Consider the following 24,393-nt stretch of genomic DNA (forward strand, 5'->3'; position numbering starts at 1 on the left):
GAAGTAGACTGGTAAAGCAACAATATCCTTAGATATTATTTTACAAAAAATCAGGGAAACCGAAAAATTCCCTGACGAATGGACCACAGCTATAATTAACTCATTTCATAAGAAAGGAGATAAAGGTGATCCAGTCAACTATAGAGGGCTGTACCTACAAGATTTATTCCAAGGTTTTACATAACAGGATAAAATAACAACTGGATAAGGAAATGAGGGAATACCAAAGAGGCTACAGACCTTGGCGAAACTGTGGCAAACGAATAGTTACTCTGAACTTAATCTTGGCTTATTACCGCATACGAAACAAGCCTCTCTCAATTAGAATTACAGATTTTATGAAAGCATACCATTCTTTACATATCTCTCACTGTTAAAATATTTTAGACGTTTCCGACTTCCCCCAGAATGAATTAAAATGATACAACTTATCTTAACAAATATAAATTCAAAAATTAAGTTCAGAGGGGAGCTTTCCGAATTATTCTCTGTAAAAACTGGTTTAAGGTAGAGAGACAGCCTGTCACCACTATTTAGAATTCTTCTCTCGAATACATAATGAGGCAATGGTATAAAGACAATCCAAAGAACATTAAGGTAGGAACACAAAAAGATGACATAAAGCTGAACTGTTTAGTATTGGCAGATGACCTCGCTCTTTTCACTAACAACATTAAAGAAGCCAAACAACAAACACAACCATTTCAGGAAACAGCACAGATTATTGGCCTTAAAGAATCTTTTGAAACAAAGTTGTAATGCTAGGGAACCATCACTGGCAAACAAAATTAGGACTGGTGAATATGACATAAAAATTGTTGAAAAGTTTAAATACTTGGGACAAATAATAACGCACAACCTGAATAAGAAAACATCATGACACAGTATAATAAGCAAACTGATTAAAACACATCATGATACCAAAAACACATACAACAAAAAGTGCCTTCAGTAGCCAGGAAAATGAAACACTACAAAACAGTCACACGGACGCAAATAACATATACGACACTTTAGCACTAAACAGCTCACTCAATATAGAAGGAAGGATATTCAGAACATGTATAAATAAAAAATACCAAAAAGACGGAGGTTGGAGAATAGCTTCAAATGAAATAATTTATAGGAAAATAAAACCAGTGTCGAATACAATGGAAATGAGTTGGATCACTTTCCTAGGACATTCGTTGAGGACGACAGAAAACGGAATTAGCAGGAGAATAATGTAGAAGTTATGGAATAGCTATAGCAGCATTAGATGGATCCTAGAGATCAACTAAGACGTGATCAAACGGCAGATTACGATGGACGATTTGGGTGGCAAGACAGACGCGCTCAAAATACTTCAGCACAAACATATCACACTACTAATTAAAAGTAACAAACAGAGATTGTGAAGTGTGACTTCGGGTGCGAAGAGACGAACACGATCTGAATGAATGAAAAAGTGTTGGACCAAAAAAACCGAGGAACCTAATTCGGAATATCAACTAAAGTGGTCAAATGTTGGCCATAAAATAAAAACCAAGATCCTACAGATAGGTGCATTATTTTAATCACACAACAATGCAATTAAAGTTAATCAGGTACCAAGGCTCTATAGGGTGTTCGGAAATTTCCGTTATAAACTTCTGGGACTTGTAGAGGGGGTGGGTACAGAATGATTTGAATAGAAACCGGTGTCCGGAGGGTTTCAGTTCAGGTGTTTAACTCGCCCACTGCTGCTTGAGGAACTGAATTAGGAATGACGCAGTATTACTATTACGTAACAATTCGAAAGCAGACACAAAGATGAGTTACAATATCGATTCGATGTGGCGACCGCAAACGGTGTTACAGACATTTTACCTAAGGACTGGTACACGCTCTCCATCTCACCAGATGTCTCTTCAATTTCTATTGTAGCGGCCAGGACTTGTGCTTACTGATATTCCTTTGTCCTTACAGGAGTCTCGTAAATTAAACTTTGCACACGATCCCACAGGAAGTAGACAACAGGAGTTACATCCGGCAATCTCAGTGGCCTCACCGTTGTACCACCTCGGCCTATCCATCTTTCACGATATCGTCTGTTGACATGTCTCCGAAACGCATGTCCGATGGAGGTGGTGCAACATCACGCTGAAATCATGTTTCCTGACGGCCATTAAGTGGCACAGTACACGCCCTCCTGTCTACGCTGCTACATACCAGCAGAAGCAACTATGAGACTTGTTACCCTCAGCAAACATGGACGTGTTACATATCTTAACTGAAACCGTCGTATAACGGAAACAGTACGTTTCCGCTCATGGTTTCCTGTTCAAAATATTGTGTACTTACTCCACTCTAGAAGTCTTAGAAGTCTATGGCGGGAATATCCGGAAACACTGTAATTCCTCCACATAAATTGTAACAGTCATGTAGGCATGGCAACATCGATTACGTACCATCACACGTTTCCTAACAAGTGCAAGACGCGAAGAGCTTTACGTCATGTGAATGATGGGTAGCTTCAATATCCAATTGAAAGAGTGGACTACACTGTCTGACGGACACTTGCAGGAAGCTCATTTTCTGAAATAAACGTAAATCACTGCAGAAATATTTTACAGGGTGATACAACTTCTGTACAGATTGTTTTTATGCAATCTCCATCACCTTCAAAAACCACGATTTTCATTTTCTCTGATTCGATGCATACAAACTATTAGACGTACAGAAATAGCCAGAGGTTGAAAATGCCGCTGCAGTTGTAAGGCTTTTTTATTTGTGACACGACCGGTTTCGCGCTCTTATACGCATATCTTCAGGTGTCGTAACTTAGTGCTGTGACTCGGAGCGCGTGGTGGACGAGTACAAGACGCTGTGTGCTAGCAGCGAGCGCTGAGCGTGGAGTCCATAAGCCCATCTTCATGTACAAGGGCCCGAAATCGGTCGTGAACTAAATAATAGAACCTTACAACTGCGTGGTATTTTCAACCTCTGCTATAATGCTCAGTGGCGGCTTTTCCTCTGATAGGATTGTTTCTACTGAAATAAATTAATATAATGTAGTTCTATTTCGTATTTGGATGTCTCCAAAGCCACAGTTTACAAGTTATTCGAGATAAACGTATCTGAAGGTCAGTTTTGCTCATTTTTCTTGAATAAATCCACTCCACGTCCTCTGTCGTTCCCCAATAAAAAATTTTACTGCATTACATTTCCTATAAAAAGCCCCTGTTCATTTTTTCTGTTGGACTAATATTTTGCCCATACCGAGCGAGAGATTATGAAACACCTGGGCGTGGTATTTCAAGGAGTTGTACGTCTCAAAAAACCCATCGGCACGAGTAGCTAAATCATCTTGTATAGAGAAATTTGTTCCATTAAAGTAACTTACCGTGCTACAAATGGTTTCACTAAGATTGACTGCTATCTAGCCTGAGGATACCGCACGTCTATCATTAACATCATACTGCATCGTGGAGACTAATTACGTGAATCGCATAATAAAGTACCAAGGATCATTTTCGCAAGTTATGTTGGTAGGACGCATCAGATATAAACGTTTTTAAGCGCAGATCACTAAAGCGAAAGATGATTTATTTGTGTTTCGGTATTCAAAATGGTTAGCATATTTAAGGTATAGCAACAACATTCTGCTGCTCCCTTCGATATCATTGATGAAAAATCAATTCTTAACTTATGAACGAGTGTTTGCCAAAATCATGTCATACTCTTTTTTCTTTTATTTCCCGTCACTAGATTTTAACAGCGTGCCAAGAATATTACTGAAGTTGTTTTCTTCCCTACTGCCCCACTTGGCAGGAGCAAAGCTTCCGTCTTGACTGCGAGCTGGAGATATTCCAGAACCATGCTCCTTCCTGAGAGTTATTTAGTGCCTGCACCAAGCGCTAAGGTAAAATTAAATACTCTTAATTCCGTCATAACGTATCTCATGGGCGTCGTTAGGAGTATACTTCGTGTGCTGAAAATCCCCCCATTAAATCTTGTAAGCGGCGCTGACTTCTCCGACATGCATGGAGAGAATAGTGCGTTAATGTCGTCTCTGTGAGGCAAGATTGTGCCGAGAAGGGTAATATGCTGACGAGGAATTCCACGAACGTGTATTGTATTGTGACACACAAGAGAGCAGATTTAAGCCTGACGAAATGGTAAAGAGCATATGTAGCGTGCGCTGCAGTAATGTAGCCAAGTCTTTGGCGTCCTCATACTTTAGTATTCGATGATTGAAATTTGCAAAAGAATATATTGGTTATCTGCTGAGAATTACAAGTACTACATTTTCACAAGAAACGACAGAGCCGAACAGTGATACTACAACAAATAATAGAAAAATCAACAATCAACGTATGAACACACACACAAAGGGACAAGATAAATAACGATAGAGCGAGAGCGAGAGAGAGGGGATGGGAGGAGGGACAGAGAGAGATTATTTACGGGGAGCGGCAATTTTCTGTATCTTTCGTTATTAGCACTGTCGCCTTTTCCGCACATAATTTCCCTATTCCGTGTCCACCAGTTTTCTTTCAGTTCCCTGCAGGAAACCACCCTGTGTTATGGTTAGTTCATCTCGATCTATAATGACGGGCACTGTATTTTGCTGCAGATATTTCTGCCTAAGCTATCTGAACGTATATTTTAATACTTATGAACACCTTTTTGGTGAAAACACAGTCATGCATTCATTATAGGTTACCATAATGTTTGGTCATGTTTCAAAGGATCAGTTAATATTGTGACTTCTTATAGTCATGTAATGGGGTCCAACAAATCATTTATATTTTTGTTACATTTCAAAGAGTATTTGTAAGAATATTTAAATGATGTAAATAACTGCGATTCACTTCTTAGTTAATTCATTCTTTCTTCTCTCTCTCTCTCTCTCTCCCCCCCCCCTCCCCTCCCTCCCTATATATGGGTGCGTTGAGGAGTGCATGGGTGCAACAGTAGTGCATATATATATATATATATATATATATATATATATATATATATATATATATATATATATATATATATCTGTGTGTGTGTTGCTTTAAGCAACAGTGGAACCTTTTAGCAAGTAATTTACTGTAGACAGATTGATGTATTCTTGACTCAGTGAATGAGTTTTTCGATCCAAAAATAAGTGCAAGGTCTTTTATTGCTGCAACACTGTGTTTCCAAACAGCCAAGTGAAAAAACGCAACATAATAAAAATATACTTATTTAACCAGTGAAAACCTTAAAGTCATTCTGTCATCGTATTATTCAGTTTGCGAAGGCTGCTGTGAGGTAGTGGAAACCTCTTCCAATCATTTGAAAATTCACATGCTGACAAGAGCAGTCGGTTTCACGAGATAAACCTTGTTTGTATTTTTCCCATTGTGACAAATCAAAGATAAGATATAGGTCTATGTCGTAATCTATTTTTAATCATTTTCTGTCGTTTTATGTTATTAGCGAGTGTTTCAAATTAAACCAAAGTTATAACAAAATATCTCAAAGTGTAGTATCCGTCGTAATAGGGAGTTTAATGAAATAACATTAGCCATTTAGTAATAAGCAATTCAACATTAAATCTACATTTCATAAACTGTCTCAGTGGCCGTAGACGGGAGGGAAAAATTGTTGACCCATGACAGCCTATGATGCTAAGCGTGGTGAATGACCTCGTCGTTTTACCTTCACATATTTTTTTATGTACTCCTGTTAAATGGTACCTTACATTGTAAACTGCTTGATTGATTCGTTCTGTCAGTCTGTGGGTCCAAACTGTTGGGCATATAGTGTGTTTCAATGGACAGTTTCTGAGGAGGTACTAAAGGTACAATTTTCTGTCCAGAAAGCGGCTCTTCTCCTACTCGTCTTGTGCTTTTAAAAATCTGTAAGTAGCCAACATAGGAAATTACTAATCAATTCCGCACCATAAAATCCTTATGTAACGGCCCAGCCACGTAACTATTCAGGAACAACAAAGAGGATGTTCTAGAAACGATTTCTGTGGCATCGATTACCCGAACACGGCTACACCGATAATGGAATTAGGATGTACTTCTTTTAGGAATTCACTTCTTTACCAGTGACATGTACGTCATATCAAAATAATTATTAACAAAATGGCCACAGCACCGGCTGGAAAGATGTACAATGTATTCAGAACTCTGCTAGGAACAAAGAACTTGTGTTTTTGATATTTGTTCCTCATGCCAATTACACATGTAATGCGTTTGAAAATGTAGTATAAAGCGCGGAAAGTATTTTTAACCTCTTCATTTGTGATGATCAGTAACCTCATTCGACATTCCCTGTCGTAGCAATTATTCTCGATTTGTGATTGTTGGGAAACGTTGTTGCTGATGTTTCACGGAACGTTAATAGTTGCCCAAGTATAGGAATAATTGTGTCTTAGGATCGTAGACGTACCTTTCTTGCCGCCTTAAACGTCAAGTGCACTTCCGCACGTTCACGGTTTACCAATCCAAGCAAATGCGTACATAAAAAAACGCGCAGAATAAAAAGTGAAGTTACGATAAATTATGCATACGATCTCTAACGAAAATTAAACGGCCTTAGTGATTACATTGACAGGTCTACATAGTATACCCAGAACCTAGAAGTCTGTGTACCCATGCTCGCCAGTAGTTGCTTTAAATCTGTCTTTTTGACTGTATTAATTGTAATGTCACTAAATTGTTTTGACACCTATTCCACATTCTCCCTGGTCTATTTGTCATCTTTCATCGTATTAGTTGGGAAACCACTCAGCACTTTAGCACATGGAAGTTGCTTAGGTCTTATACTGACGACTTAGGATAGAGCTAAATATAACTTTTTTCGTTCAGGCACCATGTAGTATTTGAATAAACTTTAAAATTCCAGACAACAAAGTAATAAGCTGTTATGGATACAGTGCTCGAGGTACTACTTAGAAAAGAAAATGTGTACAATTCTTTAATGGTTTCATCATCTGTCTTGCGCTGTTTTCCCTGTTTCACACACCCAGCTGCCTCTCATGAGCCCAACCTACTAAAAACCACAGTGCTCAAACAGTCTTCGCTTAACAAAAATGCAATCTACACCTTGAGGCCAATATCTTACAGTAGGCCAGGAATAACCTGCTCTGAGTATATTGGCAGACCCTCGAATTATAATCTACATTGACTCAGATGCAGATGGCGAATGCGAGGTAAAGACCGCATTACTTGGGTGTTGCACAAGTACTTACTGACTAAAAAATAACAATGACAATAGTTTGTGCTTCCATAATGCATTAAGGAGACACGTAGGAGCACTCACCCTGAAATCACCTCCCCCCTCCTGTTGGGATAGAGCTCAGGATGGTGGCCGTACCGCAGGTACACCTCCAGTTGCTGCTCTGCTCGGGAATCGAAGCTAAAGTAGGTCTGGTCCGTGAAGTTGTCCACGTGGAACACCACCTTGACGAAGCTCGTCTCCGAGATGAACGTCTGCGGTTGTTCAGTCTCGCCGCAGAACATGCCCGGGTCTTTGCGGTTGCTCACGTCCGTTTTTGCGTTGCCATCGACAATCTGCAAACAGAAACTCGGTGTCAGCTGCTGCAAACGCGATTCACTATAAAACAAGCTAATGAAACCAAACGTGAACTCTTCCATGTTTCTTTATTATTAGAGCTATGTCGCCATTTTCTAGACCTGTAATAGAATCTCACCACAAAGGTACCTCAAAAATTTCACACAATAGTACCATTTTCTAATAGGGAAGATTTATTACAAAAAAATTGTGAACATATGAACACAAGAATGTTGCTAATGACAGTAATCTCCCAAAAAATCAAATTATATATTTTGTTGAAGCTTTCGAAATGTGGTGCTACAGAAGAATGCTGAAGATTAGATGGGTAGATCACATAACTAATGAGGAAGTATTGAATAGGATTGGGAAGAAGAGAAGTTTGTGGCACAACTTGACCAGAAGAAGGGATCGGTTCGTAGGACATGTTCTGAGGCATCAAGGGATCATCAATTTAGTATTGGAGGGCAGCGTGGAGGGTAAAAATCGTAGAGGGAGACCAAGAGATGAATACACTAAGCAGATTCAGAAGGATGTAGGTTGCAGTAGGTACTGGGAGATGAAAAAGCTTGCACAGGATAGAGTAGCATGGAGAGCTGCATCAAACCAGTCTCAGGACTGAAGACCACAACAACAACAATATTTTGTTGATTCCGATGAGTGCTCTGCACGCTGAAACTTATTGATAACGTAGTTAATATCTGCTACTTCCCACAGAAAAATAGTTCATTTATAAATGCAGATATCTGAAAATAATCCACAGCCATCAATCGTAACATATATCTGCAAAAGACATATTCTCAGTCTCGACCTAGCGAAGTGGCGCAGTGCTTACACCACTGGATTCGCGTTTGGGAGGACGACGGTTCAAATCCACGTCTGACCATCCTGATATAGGTTTTCCGTGATTTCCCTTCAGGCAAATGCCAGGACAGTTCCTTTGAAAGTGCATGGCCGATTTGGTTCCCCTTCCCTCCCCTAAACGAGCTTGTACTCCGCCCTTAGTGACCTCGTTGTGGACGGGACGTTACACACTAACCTCCTCCTTCTCTCGCTCTCGAATGGTGGTCCAGCATAGGCCGACTCTACAGCTGTACATCGCTACAAACATTTAGCCACAAGTGAGAACTTACCTAAAGCAGTTGTTAGATAAAATAAAATATTCCATTTCATGACGATAGCAGTACCACAGTTCGAGGAGGAGTTTCTGTATAATTTCTTGGCAGTCGAGAGGAACTCGTCGTAGATTTAGGTCTCGCGTAAATCTATGGGGCTTGCTCATCTGACCTCATTGAAAAAGAATTCTTCGTGAGAGAAAAGTATCGGGGTTCGTAAAATTGTTCAAGTTTCTCATAATTTTTGAACTTTTGGAATGTTTTCCAAACACAAGTCTCCCTTTCAATTAAAATGGTTTGTTTCAGGTCCACCCAGTCAGTGTCACTAATAGCTGCAGCGTAGAGTAGCAGATATTGATTTTCTTAACGCAGTAGAAATAACTATGGCGTTGTCGTAGTAATCATGAAAACGAAATTCGAAATGTCGTATTATGATATTACAGGGTCGAAATGCAGTTGTTGGAGAAGATATAGACGATGATAGAGTTCCGATATACGTAAGGGGAAAAAGAAAAAAATGGCATGAAAGATAAATTTGATTACGCGAAGATAATTCGAGATGTATGAAAAACACACTTTTCAAGACCCAAAAAAGAAAGCATTCTCTATAATTTGAAGATAACCTTTACCAAAATGATTGTGTATACTCGAAAGAGATTTGGAAATTGCCTACAGAATGAAGAACCATATTTAAGAGCAGATTTAATTTCTTGAGCTTACTCTGGTGTTAGGGCAAATGAAATTATTACTCAAGGGAAACAAAAATTGCGGAGTGAATTAGCGTTTAACTCCTCACGTTTCAGTATTGTAATAAGCGCAAAATACTACAGGAAGAAAGCCACACATAAAGTAATGAGAACGCGTCGGACAAATAAGTGATGATATGTTATATTGGTTGTTCGCAACATTTCCTAATACTCGTGTACTTTTAAGCTGATTCTAATGTACTAAAAATGCATACGTGATTAGATGTTCTGGAATGTGGAACATAGCCCACGAGTAAAAGTACTCTAAGGTAAGTGGAATGTGTTCGCCATAATCACTTTGACAAAACGCATGCACGTCTGTGGGATATGTTGATCACAATTTCATCCTGTTGTGAGCTTATTCACAATATTTTCAGTGCAGGAAAAAGCCGTTCCTATAGGTGAAGGACATTTAAGCATTATGACAATTAGATTAACATTAAGGAAACCTTTCAGATGCGAGAATCATACCGACAAATCCTACAGACACTTGGCTGTAGTTGACATCAAGAAACATGTCAGCGGGGTTAATCCAAAGATTCAGTTTAACATGGATGAGGAGGCAGGTGGGAGATTTAATTCTCTTTATTTTCTAGTTTTCTAAAAAAAAGGTGATAGCAAAGGCCACACAGTTTACCGGAAACCCGATAACACAGACCGATACCTACAACGGGACACGAACCCCACCCACAACAAAGCCGAGGCATCATAAAAACGTTGACGGATAGAGGAAGGAAGGAACATTTGCTAACCAGAGCTGCTTACCGCTGAAGTAAAATACCTCAGCAGTGCATTGCTCAGGAATGGTTATTCGTCTACTGACCTAAAAAGAGCGTTAAGACCACTGCGCAGAAATCATAGCGATGCACAAGCGCCTGAGAAAGGCCTTCCTTTAAGGACGTTTCTCCCCGCATAAAGAAAAAAAAAATTGAAGAAACATAACGTCGCGGTAATCTACTAACCCGACGGAAGATACAAGATCATTTAAAAATTGGCCAATGATGCTAGTCAACCGCTGGGAAAAGCGGGAATTTAAGGGATTCCATGTCGTTGTACGTAAGTACTAAAAAAAGAACGGTCTACAAAAAGATTGCTCAGAAAACGGCCAGAAGCGCCCAAGGGTAGTTGCAAGGGGGGAGACTGACAGATTGGTTGTTTTGGAATACGCTTTGGAACCAGGAGATCACCATATCCATTTTGATAAGACTCAGATACTAGCAGCCACAAGCGAATATCATGAAAGGCTATTCAGATGGACCATTAGATTGTAAAACACCCTTAGAAGCAGATAGGAATGCGTGAAATTGAATGAAATTTGGATTCCAGTGCTGAAGAAGATGTGTACCATGTGGTGAGAGCAACAGCAGACGATGACTGGAGACAACAGCCAATTAGGCTCGAGTATTCAAAACATGTGACGTCACGCAACTGCACGGAAGCACGCATAAATAGAATTTTTCTGAACTCTGTAGTGAGCCAGGATGTGTATCGGACACTAAAAGAAGCTACGATTCCCCTTGAAAATATCCTCCACAGGTGGGGACGGAACGTTGAGTTGAAATGTGAAATCCATACGACCGTGTCATAATCGCCCTTAACATTTTATTAATTGTGGCTTTTGTGGCCGTGAAAGTTTACATTTAACAGTGGAATGACTGCAGAGAAAATGGTGACTAGTTGGACTTAGGACAACCGTGTAGCTAGAAGAACAGGAACTCGCCCTTTCAGAAAGATTAAATTGTAAGATGACCGTAGAATTATTCTACTGGATAAGACGGAAAGGGGGATGACAGTACTGAAATCCAAGAAGCGTTTATGGGCATAATGACACTAGCAACTGTATGGAACATAGTACTGGAACCTGGGTTGAGGCCTTCCATTATCATGCGTCGTTTGTCACCGACACCGTGCGCATACAACAGAGTGTAGAGCGAGAGGCAGCTGGGACGTCGTGTGGCATTCAGTAATGTTTAGTGATGAGACTCGCTTCTTTTTCTGGCTGTCAAATTGCAGTCAACGTGTCCGTAAATGACTTAGACTAAGATCACAACAAACAGGGATTTTCGAAACCCACACCTGTCCAACTACTGCTACGGTAGTGCGAGGATCTACAACATATGAAAACAGGGCTGATATGGTAAATACTGATGAAAAACTGAATTATCGCCAGTATGTGGCAAGACAGTAAAACTTGTTGTGCTTCATTACCAAGATACTTCCGGTATTACCCTGCGCCTTACTGCTCATTTCCTTTCCTGTTCCCCTCGCACATAGAGGTAGCGAACAACGACTATCTAAAAGTCCGTGTGAACCCTAATTTATCGCGTCTTTTCTTCATGGTTCTTACGTGAAATGTACTTTGATGCCAGTAGAATCATTCTACAGTTGTCCTAAAATGCCGGTTTTCTAAATTGAGACAACTGCTCCTCACAAATAGGAAGCGTCATTCTCCCTCCAGGGATACCCATTTGAGTTCACAGATCACCTTTATAAAACTAGTTACCTGATCGAACAACCACCTGGTGGGAATTCCAAAGATTCGAACAGTATTCAAGAGTGGGTGGCACTAGTGTTGTCTACGCCGTCTCCTTTATAGGCGTGCTTCACTTTCCCAAAATTCTCCTAATAAAACGAATTCGACCATTCGCATTCTCTACAACAAACTTCAAGTGCTCTTTCAATGCCATATCTCTCTGCAACGTTACGACTAGACATTTCATCAATGTGAGTGTGCCAAACGGCACTCTACTAATGCTGTTTGCGTTCGTTGTGGTATTCTTCTTCCTACTCATCCGCATTAACTTACCACAGCGTCATCTACAAACCAGTCCTCCTGCTTAGCTAGGTGGTAACGTGCTTGCTCCCCGTATAACGGGCCCGAGTTCGATTCCCGGTCCGGTTGGAGATTTTCTCCGCTCGTGGACTGGGCATCGTGTTGTCCTAATCATAATTTCATCCTCATCAACGGCCGCAATTCGCCCAATGTGACGTCGACTCAAATAAGACTTGCACTTGGCGACCGAACCCGAACGAGGCCTCCCGGCCAATAATGCCATACGATCATTTCATTCATTTTCATCAGCAAACCGCCGTTAATTTCTGCTCACCGTGTATGTCGGATCATCTCTGTTTGCAGAGAATAAGAGCGCTCCAGTCACACCTCCCTGGGGCACTGCTGACGATAGCTTTGCCTCTGATGAACACTCGTCGTCGCGGACAAAACGTCTTCGAGCCACTAGCATTTCTGGGAATTTAATCCCTGTGTTCGGACGTTCGGCGACGGTATGCAGTGGGGCACGGTGATAAACGCTTTCCGGAAATCTAGGAATATGAAAACTGTCCACCATCAATTGTTCGCAGGATGTCATGCGAGAAAAGGGCTAGCTCGTACGTGCAATGCTTTCTAAGTCCGTGGTGATTTGTAGACCGAAACTTTTCCATCGCAAGGAAATTTGTTATATTCGAACTCAGAATGCGTTCAAGAGTTCTCCGGCAAATCCATGCCAGGGATAACGGTCTGTAATGGTGCAGGACCGGTTTATTTTTCTTTCCCTTTTTTAACTTTCTTATTTACAGTAGTCACCGGCGCTTTTTCCCAGTCGATTGGTACTTTGCAGTGGACGGCCACAGGGTACTCTCTGTAGAAATGAACTGGGTTCCATCTGCACAAGGCGACTTATTTGTTTTCAGGCTCTTCAGTTGCTTCTCTACGCCAAAGAAGCGAATTTCTAAGTCCTCTATGTAGGAGCCTGTGTGACAGCCGCACGTTGGTATTTTTGCACAATATTCCTGCGTGTTCACACTAGAACAGCTTTGCATAATGTACGGATGATTGGCAAGCCTAGAGTCCCCTCGATTATCAACTGTAGAGCATACGTGCAATGAGATGCTAGGTCATACATCTTCATACCGGCCTCGAGCTAACTGTAACCATTAAGTGACACGGCATGTGTTTCTGGCAGCGCTAAAGAAAGATCACATTTACAGGGTGTCTGCTTGCACTCAACAACAAATAGAACAGTGTACTCGTGTCCTTAGGTGTCACACTTCACACTCATGTTGAATATAGACATCCGTTCTTGTTCAAAATGATTCAAATGGTGCTGAGCACTATGGGACTTAACATCTGTGGTCATCAGTCCCCTAGAACTTAGAACTACTTAAACCTAACTAACCTAAGGACATCACACACATCCATGCCCGAGGCAGGATTCGAACCTGCGACCGTAGCAGTCGCGCGGTTCCGGACTGCGCGCCTAGAACCGCTAGACCACCGCGGCCGGCATCCGTTCTTGTAATCTGGTGAACTTCTCCACGAAGTCCGATAAATATTGAACTGATAGTACAGGGTGTAATTTTTCAGATTTCTGTCCCACTTCCGTTAGACTAAGGACGAAAATTGCATACAGATTAAACCAGCGAATAAAAGAGAATAAAAGCAAAACACAAGTGGTTGTAAAATATGTGAAAAGTACTGCAGACACTGAATGAACGAAGGAAGCACAAAATTTGAAAGCGAAAGTGAAAGACAGTGTCTGAAAGCAAGAATAATTTAGCAGAAAGATAATTGTTTGTATAATGGACGTTATGGGCAGGAAATAATTACTTCACAAATACTGAGTGAAACAAAATTCTGAGACAGGTTTATACCTGATGTAAAGGATGTAGATTTTTCGCTGATGAATGAAGACAGGAAAATCGGCTGGACCTGGCGCAATCCTGCCAGAAATTTTGATGAAGCTAGGAATTTTAGGAAGATGATGGATGGTTAAACTGTGTACAGATTGCATCACAACGGGCGCGCTCCCTAAGATATGGAAAGACGCAACAGCCACTGCAGTGCCGAAACCTGAAAAGTCTGGAAATAACCAAAACTGTATCACACCGATATTTTGCTTTGTACCTCCTATAAACTATTCGACGGAATGTCAATAAAGAGGAAAAACTGAATCATTCCAAACACCAGGTATAATTCATACTAAGCTCTCAATTGGACTAATACTCTTTACGGCATGAGCACAGGAAGAGCAAGTTTCTGCATAATGGCCTGCCACGGGGTCCGGCACTAGCATCCATTCTTTTCAGTCCATATATTCTTGATATGCAAGAAACGAAATAACGTGAATTTGCGTATTCTGACGTCCTGGTCACCGCATATAAAAGCAAGAATTTTATCAACCTGGAAGTACTGAACACCTATTTCCCCAAGTAGCACCTACGTCCAGATCCTAACAACACGATCAGAAACATATTGCACTTTAACAATAGAGACTCAAACAGAAAACTACAGCTTTCTATGAATGGCCAAAGCCTTAGGCATGACGATAAGCCTAAATACTTGGGAAAGAAATTAGATCGTTCTCTAATGTACAGCTAACGTCTAGAAGATGCAATACAGAAGCTAAAATCAAGTAATGTTATAGCATCGAAACTATCTGGAACAACATAGGGTTGTGGGGCAAGCACATTGAGGATTTCAGCACGAGCCCTCTTCTACAGCAAGGCTGAATAGTTTACTCAGTCAGGATGAGACGCGCAGTTGTATCGAAACTGGACGTTCAACTGAAGAGGATAATGGGGGTCAGTTTTGAAACACTCCTGGCTATCCGATGTGCCTGGCTCCCCATCCTAACAAACATAGAGCCTCCTCAAATTAGGCGAGCACAGACACTCACAACAGGATTATGGAGAAAAATTCTAGACAACCCAGAACTCTCTACACATCAAGATCTAACATCTGTAAGCAGACTTAAATCCAGTTCATCTTTATGGAAAACCGGAGAAGAACAGAAAGACTTCTTTGCGAAGGTAGCTTGGAAAGAACTGGGGGCCAACTCAACAAGACGATCTATGGTTTCAAATTCCCAAGGAAATTATGGACAACTTTGAACTGTTTAGGATGAGTGTTCGTAGTTGTAAGCAACTGATGAACAAGTGGTGTCTATCAGACAGTCCTGAATGTGAGTGCAGGGAAATTCAGCCAATGTATCATACACTTCTGTGTGAAGTGCGTGGCTATGAGGGTAATCTCAAGGACTTACGCAGACTCAGACTTAGAACAGAGTGGCTCAAGAGTATTCGTAATATTGTATAGTGTTATAAGGACATCCATAAAGAACATTGTAACCCAATATAGAACTTTTCGAATATTTTAGTTAAAATGTTATTTGCTCAAAGCCTTTGTAAATGCCGAACGAGTAAATAAAGAAATACCTATTAAGCAAAGAAATGTCCACAACACTTCTTAACTACAATAATGATTCCCGTTTCAATACTAAGAGAGATAAATAATTAAAAAATATCACCCTAATACCACAAGCAGTAAAAATGTTAATGACGGTCTTGAACTGAGCAATAAATGTGATAATAAACACTCTTGTTGACTATGGTAATGGATACGAAAGACGAAGCGGCAGAATAGAGACAACTGTGTTACAGAGAAGAGTGTCTTGATAACACTTTTGATAGAATAAAACTAGAAACTGTCTCACCAGTTTTGAGATACATAGAATTTAGCTGACTGGGAAAAAACACGGTTAATTTAGAACCAATTCATGGAACAGCAATTTTGAGTACTGTTTTACGAAACACAATGTTGATGGATTAGAGAGGTGGCCGAGCGGTTCTAGGCGCCACAGTCTGGAACCGCGCGACCGCTACGGTCGCAGGTTCGAATCCTGCCTCTGGCATGGATGTGTGTGATGTCCTTAGGTTAGTTAGGTTTAAGTAGTTCTAAGTTCTAGGGGACTGATGACCTCAGACGTTAAGTCCCATAGTGCTCAGAGCCATTTGAACCAATGTATTTAAAGGTAGAGGAAGGAAAAGCTAGGTCTAATTTAAACTGCATATAGTGGTTTCGGTACAACATGAACTTGAGTGTGAACATCAGTACGCAGATTGGGGAAACCGAAGATAAACATAAGAATACAAGAGGGCATAAATGAGATCGTGAAGCAATCGTAGTAATTCTGTATCTTTACCAGCGAGGATGTGATATGTAATAAAGAAATAAAAACACAATTCCAAGAACTGTGTGTGTGAGGTAACGGGCGAATCGTCGCGCCCTGAAAGTATTCTAAGTTCGAAGGAAGCAGTGGCCGCACGGGCCGCCTGGCGGGCGCGGGCCGCTCGGCAGGCAGACCACGCGGTGGCAGGCGCTGGCCGCGGCAAGATGGGTCCGGCCGCGTGGCTGGGAATTCCATGGTGACGCTATGTTGATGAAGGAGACACGTCGGGAGTGCCAAAGATGGCGGACTTTGTGAAACCCTAATGGCAGACATTTAACAGATCATATAGAAATTAACAATAACCAGAGGAATCATAAAACCTAAAAAGAAATATGTACATTACAATTATTTGCACGACGATTCTGATGGTGTAATCAGATTTTCAATATCTTCATTGGTTTAAAGTTTAGTATCTGACTGTAAATTAGACAAGTAACACCCATCAACGAGTTTCCAAAATTTAAACGCTTCATCCGATTTCGGCGATCGACGTGTCTTTAGAAAGCGATTAGTGCAAACCTAAGTTGGTATGAATTACCGGCATGTAGCTTGAATAGTACATGAGCTATAGGAGGTCAAAGTGGCCGATTACTATCGATCGCGTCAGGCCGTAGGTATTCCACGGTTACACGAAAAAACGGTAGCAGTATGCTTATAAATAAACTTATTCATCTATTTCTTGTTTATATCCGATATATAGTATGGATGAAGAAATTGGTCAAATATTTACTCTTTTTTAGAAAGCACAGAGACATTGGGCTACTGGCCTACCTTTTGTTCTATCCCTTTGATATATGTTTATTTAATTTGTTTATGTATCTAATAATGTGTGTTAGAGCGTGTTTATGGTCCAGGCGTAGAAATATTTATTTAATTTAAAGTATTTAAACGTAAATCCAGTATTTAGAATATGTTTCATTATGTTTGTCTGGGTATGTTGGCATGCAGACAAGGCGGGAGCGCTCTAGCCAATCACAGCGCTCGCGAATGGGGAGAATGGATGGAAGGGAGTTCGGGTGAGGAGTGCTAGAGGGTACGGCACAGGACACGGGAAGTGCCGGGACGGTCGCGAGAGAGACTTGGAGCGTGGAGCGGTTTGCGCGTGGCCGAGAGAGACAGAAGTACTTCGAAGTGTGGACTTGTGAACTTGTGAGATTTCCGAGGTTTCTACAGTGAAGATGTAGTGTGCATTTAGAAGTGAATATCTCACCAGCTATGTTGTTGTTCCTAACAAATTACGTGGAGTAGGAATCTATTGCTTCCCTGTTATTCAACTTACGTTTTATTTAATTGCTGGACCATCCACACCAATAAGTGTTCGCAGAAATATACCGCATTCTCACAAGTACTTGTATTATCGTACTCATCATTTAAAGTCGTCAAAATAGTACCTGCATATTATATTTCACGCAATCTTTCATTTATAAATTTCTATATTAATTCGCTATTGCCGAGTGATAAGGACCATCGACCATTCGATCCATGTGTGAATTCATCTACATCTGCATACATACTTCGCATTCCACCATACGGTGCATGGCGGAGGGTACCTCATACCACAACTAGCATCTTCTCTCCCTGTTCCACTCCCAAACAGAACGAGGGAAAAATGACTGCCTATATGCCTCTGTACGAGCCCTAATATCCCTTATCTCTGTGGTCTTTCCGCGAAATATGGGTTGGCGGCAGTAAAATTGTACTGCAGTCAACCTCAAATGCTGGTTCTCTAAATTTAGCGATTCACGAAAAGAACGCCTCCTTTCCTCCACAGACTCCCCCCGAGTTCCTGAAGCATATCCGTAACACTCGCGTGGTGATCAAACCTACCAGTAACAAATCTAGCAGCCCGCCTCTGAATTGCTTCTATGTCCTCCCTCAACCCGATCTGATTGGTCCCAAACGCTCGAGCAGTACTCAAGAATAGGTCGTATTAGTGTTTTATAAGCGGTTTCATTTACAGATGAACCACATCTTCCCAAAATTTTACCAATGAACCGAAGATGACTATCCGCCTTCCGCACAACTGCCATTACATGCTTGTCCCACTTCATATCGCTCTGCAATGTTACGCCCAAATATTTAATCGACGTGTCTGTGTCAAGCGCTACACTACGAATGGAGTATTCAAACATTACGGGATTATTTTTCCTATTCATCTGCATTAATTTACATTTATCTATATTTAGAGTTAGCTGCCATTATTTACACCAATCACAAATCCTGTCCAAGTCATCTTGTATCCTTCTACGGTCACTCAACGACGACACCTTCCCGTACACCACAGCATCATAAGCAAACAGTCGCACATTGCTATCCACCCTATCCAAAAGATCATTTATGTAGATAGAAAACAAGAGCGGACCTACCACACTTCACTGGGGCACTCCAGATGATACCCTCACCTCCGATGAACACCCACCATCGAGGACAACGTACTGGGTTCTATTACTTAAGAAGTCTTCGAGCCACTCACATATTTGGGAACCAATCCCATATGCTCGTACCTTTGTTAGGAGTCAGCAGTGGGACACCGAATCAAACGCTTTCCGGAAGTCGAGGAATATGGCATCCGTCTGATACCCTTCATCCATAGTTCGAAAGATATCATGTGAAAAAAGAGCGAGTTGAATTTCGTAGGAGCGATGCTTTCTAAAGCCGTGCTGATGCATCGACAGCAATTTCTCTGTCTCATGGAAATTCATTATATTCGAACTAAGAATATGTTCGAGAATCCTGCAACAAACCAATGTTAAGGATATTGGTTTGTAATTTTGAGTATCCATCCTTCTACCCTTCTTATATACAGGCGTCACCTGCGCTTTCTTCCAGTCGCTCGGGACTTCACGTTGGGCAAAGGATTCACGATAAATTCAAACTAAGTAAGCAGCCAATGCGGTAGAGTACTCTCTGTAAAACCGAATTGGAATCCCATCAGGACCTGGTGATTTATTTATTTTCAACCCATTCAGCTGCTTCACAACCCCAGTGATGTCTATCACTATGTCCTCCATACGGGAATCTGTACTAGACTCAAACGGCGGTATGTTTGTACGATCCTCCTGCATGGAAGATTTATCAAATGCTACATTTAAAATTTCAGCTTTTGTTTTGCTGCCAGAATGAGATTTTCACTCTGCAGCGGAGTGTGCGCTGATATGAAGTAAGAAAAGATGTATTAGTTTGTCAAGATTCAGCTTTGGTGAAATATTTTCTATTGTGTCCTTGTTATTCCGAGTAGTACATTTTTTAGTATTCTCTCCAATGTGCAGATAGTTGCTGTCTTCCGTGTCCAGCCAGGCCAGACTGATCAGTGAGTGACTGGATGGAAGCCTTCGACCCGCTTATCGATTTTACATAAGACCACAATTTCCTTGGCTATTCATATTTTATACTGTAGAATCTGCAGTATTAGGCTTGTAATGCCTCAACTACGTATCCCCGCCCCCTAGACAACGAAACCAGCAAAAACTTTTAATATTACAACTCAGAGTCGGAGGGTGCGTAGTTATTTGAAAGCCCGCATATGAAACTGGGCCTACGTCTGGAAAGAGACTGGCCACGTTTATTTGACATAGTGATTTTTTTGGGTATTAGACATATAGATATGGAAGGCATATGAAGAACGATCGCAGCTCTTTGGGAGTGACCATAAGGAATTACGAAAGAAGAAATAACGAGAACGGTTTGGTGATTGTAAGATATACGAAAAGATAAAAACGAAAGAAATAGTGAAAGGAAAAAGATATTAAGAAAAATTAACATGGTGATAGATGAAGCCCACATGAAAGACTGTTATGAGAAACATGAAACAAGCATAATACATAGAAAGATGGTGAGCTATTAGCGTACAACTATCTGCACATTGGAGAGAATACTAAAAAATGTACTACTCGGAATAACAAGGACATAATAGAAAATATTTCACCAAAGCTGAATCTTGACAAACTAATACATCTTTTCTTACTTTGCTGTTCGTTCAGCGAAATTAATCTTTCTGTGTTGTGGATATCACTTGTACATCCCATAGACGTTTACCCTTAAAATTTCGAGAGCGCTCATGGCAATACGAATCACTACATGTATTACCCCCTCCTATTAATTTTTAGCTTAACGGTCACGAGGGACAAGACAGAGACGTTCATATGAATCAAAGGAGTATCTTTCCGTGCCCCACCCACGAATGAATGAGGAATTAGAGAAATATTTCTGTTTCGTCGTGCGTCTTCCACCACGCACCTTGATGGGGCACGTGGAGTGCAGGTGTCGATTTACGAGTTGTGACATTTTACTTTTGCTGCTACCACGTTAAGTATGTATTGTCGTCAAAGTGTCATCTGCAAAGCTCAGTAAATTCATTATGATCAAATGAGGTCTGTGGTTTGTGTTGGTAGAATAATAGTTCGCTATATTTTTTACTGTCTTAGGTTCGATTGGTTCAAGAAACGACGGAATCATCGCTAGACGACCGTAGTCTGTAGAGTTACAACTTCATTTAACAAGTAATAGATCCACACACACTATCCCTATAGCACACTGGTAAACATCGCCGTAATTACAAATTTTAGTATACATTTCAACACCAAAATACAAAATAAGACGACCATAATCAATACCACAACCGGTTAAACAAGAGAGAAACTTCTTCGTGGGTATCAATAGATTCAAATAAGAACACAACAACTTTCAAACAATGAATGAAACAATTTTAAAATATTTAATGGTTATACGAACATCTTGCCTGTGACCGTGAAGCATGATACAGAATTAACTTATTCAGGAAGTTGGGATACATGTAAAAGTCAAAACAGTATTTTCCACCAACAAATAAAGTCGTACAGTAAACTAGGAGATTAAGAAGAGGTTACTAAACCAACGTTACTTAAAACGCCAGTTAAAAAAAGAAGAAAAATTACCAGTTAAGCAATACGTTCTACGCCTGTGAGGGATTGATTACAGAACAGACATTTGATCAAACATGTAACAGAAGTAAATAATAATAATAAAACATTTCTCTCTTTTGAAACAACACTTTTATTCCGTAATACCGTTACCCCATTTTCCTTTCTGGGAAATCATGTTCGCAAAGTTCTCCAACGTATAATACTAACAGCTTATCAACTTTCTGAGCTCAACATCTTACGCATTATGGATGAAAGTTGATTCGGTTTTTCAGGCAAGAATATGGGAAAGGTCCCGAGTTCGAGTCTCGGTCGGGCACACAGTTTTAATCTGCCAGGAAGTTTCATATCAGCGCACACTCCGCTGCAGAGTGAAAATCTCATTCTGGAAGAATATGGGAAGTTCTGGACATGATATCTGATGGTAGTATTTGTAAATTCATGACCATCTGCTTCATAGCGTGTTGTTCAACTTTTCAAATATGGTACAACAGAGACTCTGCTTTGCATGCATTCTACAAGTTCTTGACAGGATTCCAGAAGTATCTGGCACCAGATATCCACCCTCAGGTCAAGAAAATTACGGGATGATGGTTTATGGGCATGTAGTTGGCGCCTGACGTGTTTTCCAATGGGTGCTGATCAGGCACAGCTGCAAGCCGTGAGTGCACTATAATTCCCCTCAAACTACTGTAGCACAATTCTGACCTTGAAACACAGCTGGTTATCCTGCTGGAAAATGTCATCGCCATAGGGGGATACTTCAAGCATGAAGAGATGCACGTGGTCCGAAACACTGACCATGTGGTTCTCCGCTGTTATGAAACCCAACTCAATATATACCGCAGTATAATTCAGCTCTCATCAAACTGCATCTGTGGCGCAGTGTTGCTTCGTGTAGCCATTCACCTGGACGACGGCGTTTAAGGACTCAACATTGACGTGATGCAAGTGATCCAAGAACAAATGCAACTCATTCGTTAGGCGACATGTTTCTATCGATAGACGGGGAGATCTCAGTGATGCTATACCCACTGCAGTCATAACTGACGATGTTATTGGATCAACACGTAGAAGTGTGGAGCTTCATCTTCAACAGTAGCCTTCCAACGGTCTGCTCCGAAACACTTGTGCCTCCACCAGCATTGTACGCTGTCTTCATATGTGCGCAGATCGCTGCCTAACCAGGATTAACCAGTAGGGGATCCTCCAACCTATACGTTTTGTGATGAGACATGGTCGTCCAATATCATACTCCTACTCGCTATTTCACCATCCTTCAACCACATTCCATAGGTGCTCTCAACAATAGTACACCAACACGTGACAAGCTGCGCCGTTTCAGAGACTTATGTCCAGCACAGCCACACAACAATGTGCCCTTTGTAAAAGCCGCTTATGTCGGTAGATATCCACATTTGAAACCCTACCTTTGCTATAATGACTGCCCATATGCCTCTATTCCACTTACATTTATTCCTTACTGCTCTCACTCTCGAGGTGGACAGTGGTCATAATCTTTTGGCTCATCAGTGTAAAATACAGTGTATACAAAGGGTGAGGTAATTTGTTGTGAGTTTCAGTAAAGAGTATAGCGCTAGTTTCCTACATAATTATACAACTTCTTTGCGCTAGGTCATTCAATCTGTCCCTAATGAACTTCTCTGTGAAACAATGAAGCCCACTAGGGATAAACTAAACGACGTATCGCTATTTTAAGCAGACTAGCCTTGTACTGCAATGGATGGGGGCTCCAGACTTCAACTAGGCCTTAATGATGTAGGATTTCTGTAGTTTCCTTAAATAATTCAAGTAACCGTCGAGTTGATTTGCACGATAAGCTCACGGCTGTTAATGCCTTTACACATTGTGTGATAGAAAAAGTGAAGAAAACGAAAGTGGAGAAAACGAAATGAAACTTCAGCGGGTTAATACAGTATCTGATGTTATTTGAGAGGGTATAAAATCGAGCCGAATTTATAGAGATCTTGGCACTATGAGCTCTCTTATCAATGTGACGTTCCAAAGTGGCAATCGCTCTAGCAGGTATGCATGAAATGAGTCTCTTGGGCAGATTGTCATAAGGACTTTGTATACTCTCTTGTGGCAAGCTGAACCATATCTCTTGTAACTGGTCCATGACACAAATGACACTCAACCACCCATAGTGCTCGGAGGCATTTTGAACACTCAACCACCCGACTACGTTCCAAGTCCGTGAGTTCCGCGGAGCGCCCCATCCTGCTCTCTCACCATTTCTAATAACTACTGGGGTTGCTGATAAAGAGTACCTGGCAATAGGTGGCAGCACAATGGACCTAATGTGAAAAATGTATGTTTTTGGTCGTGCCCGGATACTTTTGATCACATAGTGCAGTTACCAGCCGATGGTATGAAATTACATTGACTTCCGGCCTTGATATCTGGGTGCTGGGTGCTGGTTGCTTTTCGACAATGTACATGAAATTTTATATGTATTCTTATACGGTAACACGGTGACATGGCTAATTTCCTTGCCAAATGGTCTGCCGATGAATAAGATTCAATGCTTTGACGACATAACCAACATTCAAGCCACTGTGACGCATGAATTGAACTACATCCCCAAGAAGGACTTTTATAAGAGTTACATGTAGCTGGATGAACGCTGTGTGCCTTCTAGAGTTGGAGGAGATTGTAAAAAATCTTGAAGCATTAAAACAACTAGATTTTCTCAATTTTTTGTTAATCCAGATTCGAAGGCGCTATGAGGTGTAGCACCAATGAATCAGAGTCACGAAATACAGTGTATCTCTCCGTACACTTCATGACAACTAGTATAGATGTGTGAAGTAGTAAAGAATCTAGCTTAGCAATTTTTATTCTGTAGAACGAACATAGGCAAGAACGAGTTGCTACACTGATCATAAAAAGTGAAACATTTGAAAACAGTCTACTGGTATGAATAAATGTTGTCCGCAGCAGTATTTAGTAACATTTACGATAGAAGCAGATTCTTAATAACAAAAGTGTTATACGAGTACCTGCCGTGTAATGAAACACGTGCAGTTAATCTTGACCAACTTAAAAATCAATTTAAAGGTCTACTGTCGTATTTCACAGTACA

At 40.9% G+C, this 24,393-nt stretch overlaps 1 protein-coding gene across 1 annotated transcript in view; it reads right to left on the reverse strand.

The window, feature by feature from the left end:
- LOC124594054 overlaps window positions 1-24,393 on the reverse strand; it is a 328,962-nt gene that overhangs the window by 201,943 nt on the left and 102,626 nt on the right. The window contains exon 2 of the mRNA XM_047132404.1: window positions 7,270-7,520. Within this exon, the coding sequence (XP_046988360.1) occupies window positions 7,270-7,469 (200 nt within the window). The 5' untranslated portion in view covers window positions 7,470-7,520. The remainder of the gene's footprint in view (window positions 1-7,269; window positions 7,521-24,393) is intronic.

This window comes from Schistocerca americana, chromosome 2 (genome assembly GCF_021461395.2).
Source record: "Schistocerca americana isolate TAMUIC-IGC-003095 chromosome 2, iqSchAmer2.1, whole genome shotgun sequence".
Taxonomy (NCBI): Eukaryota; Metazoa; Arthropoda; class Insecta; order Orthoptera; family Acrididae; genus Schistocerca; species Schistocerca americana.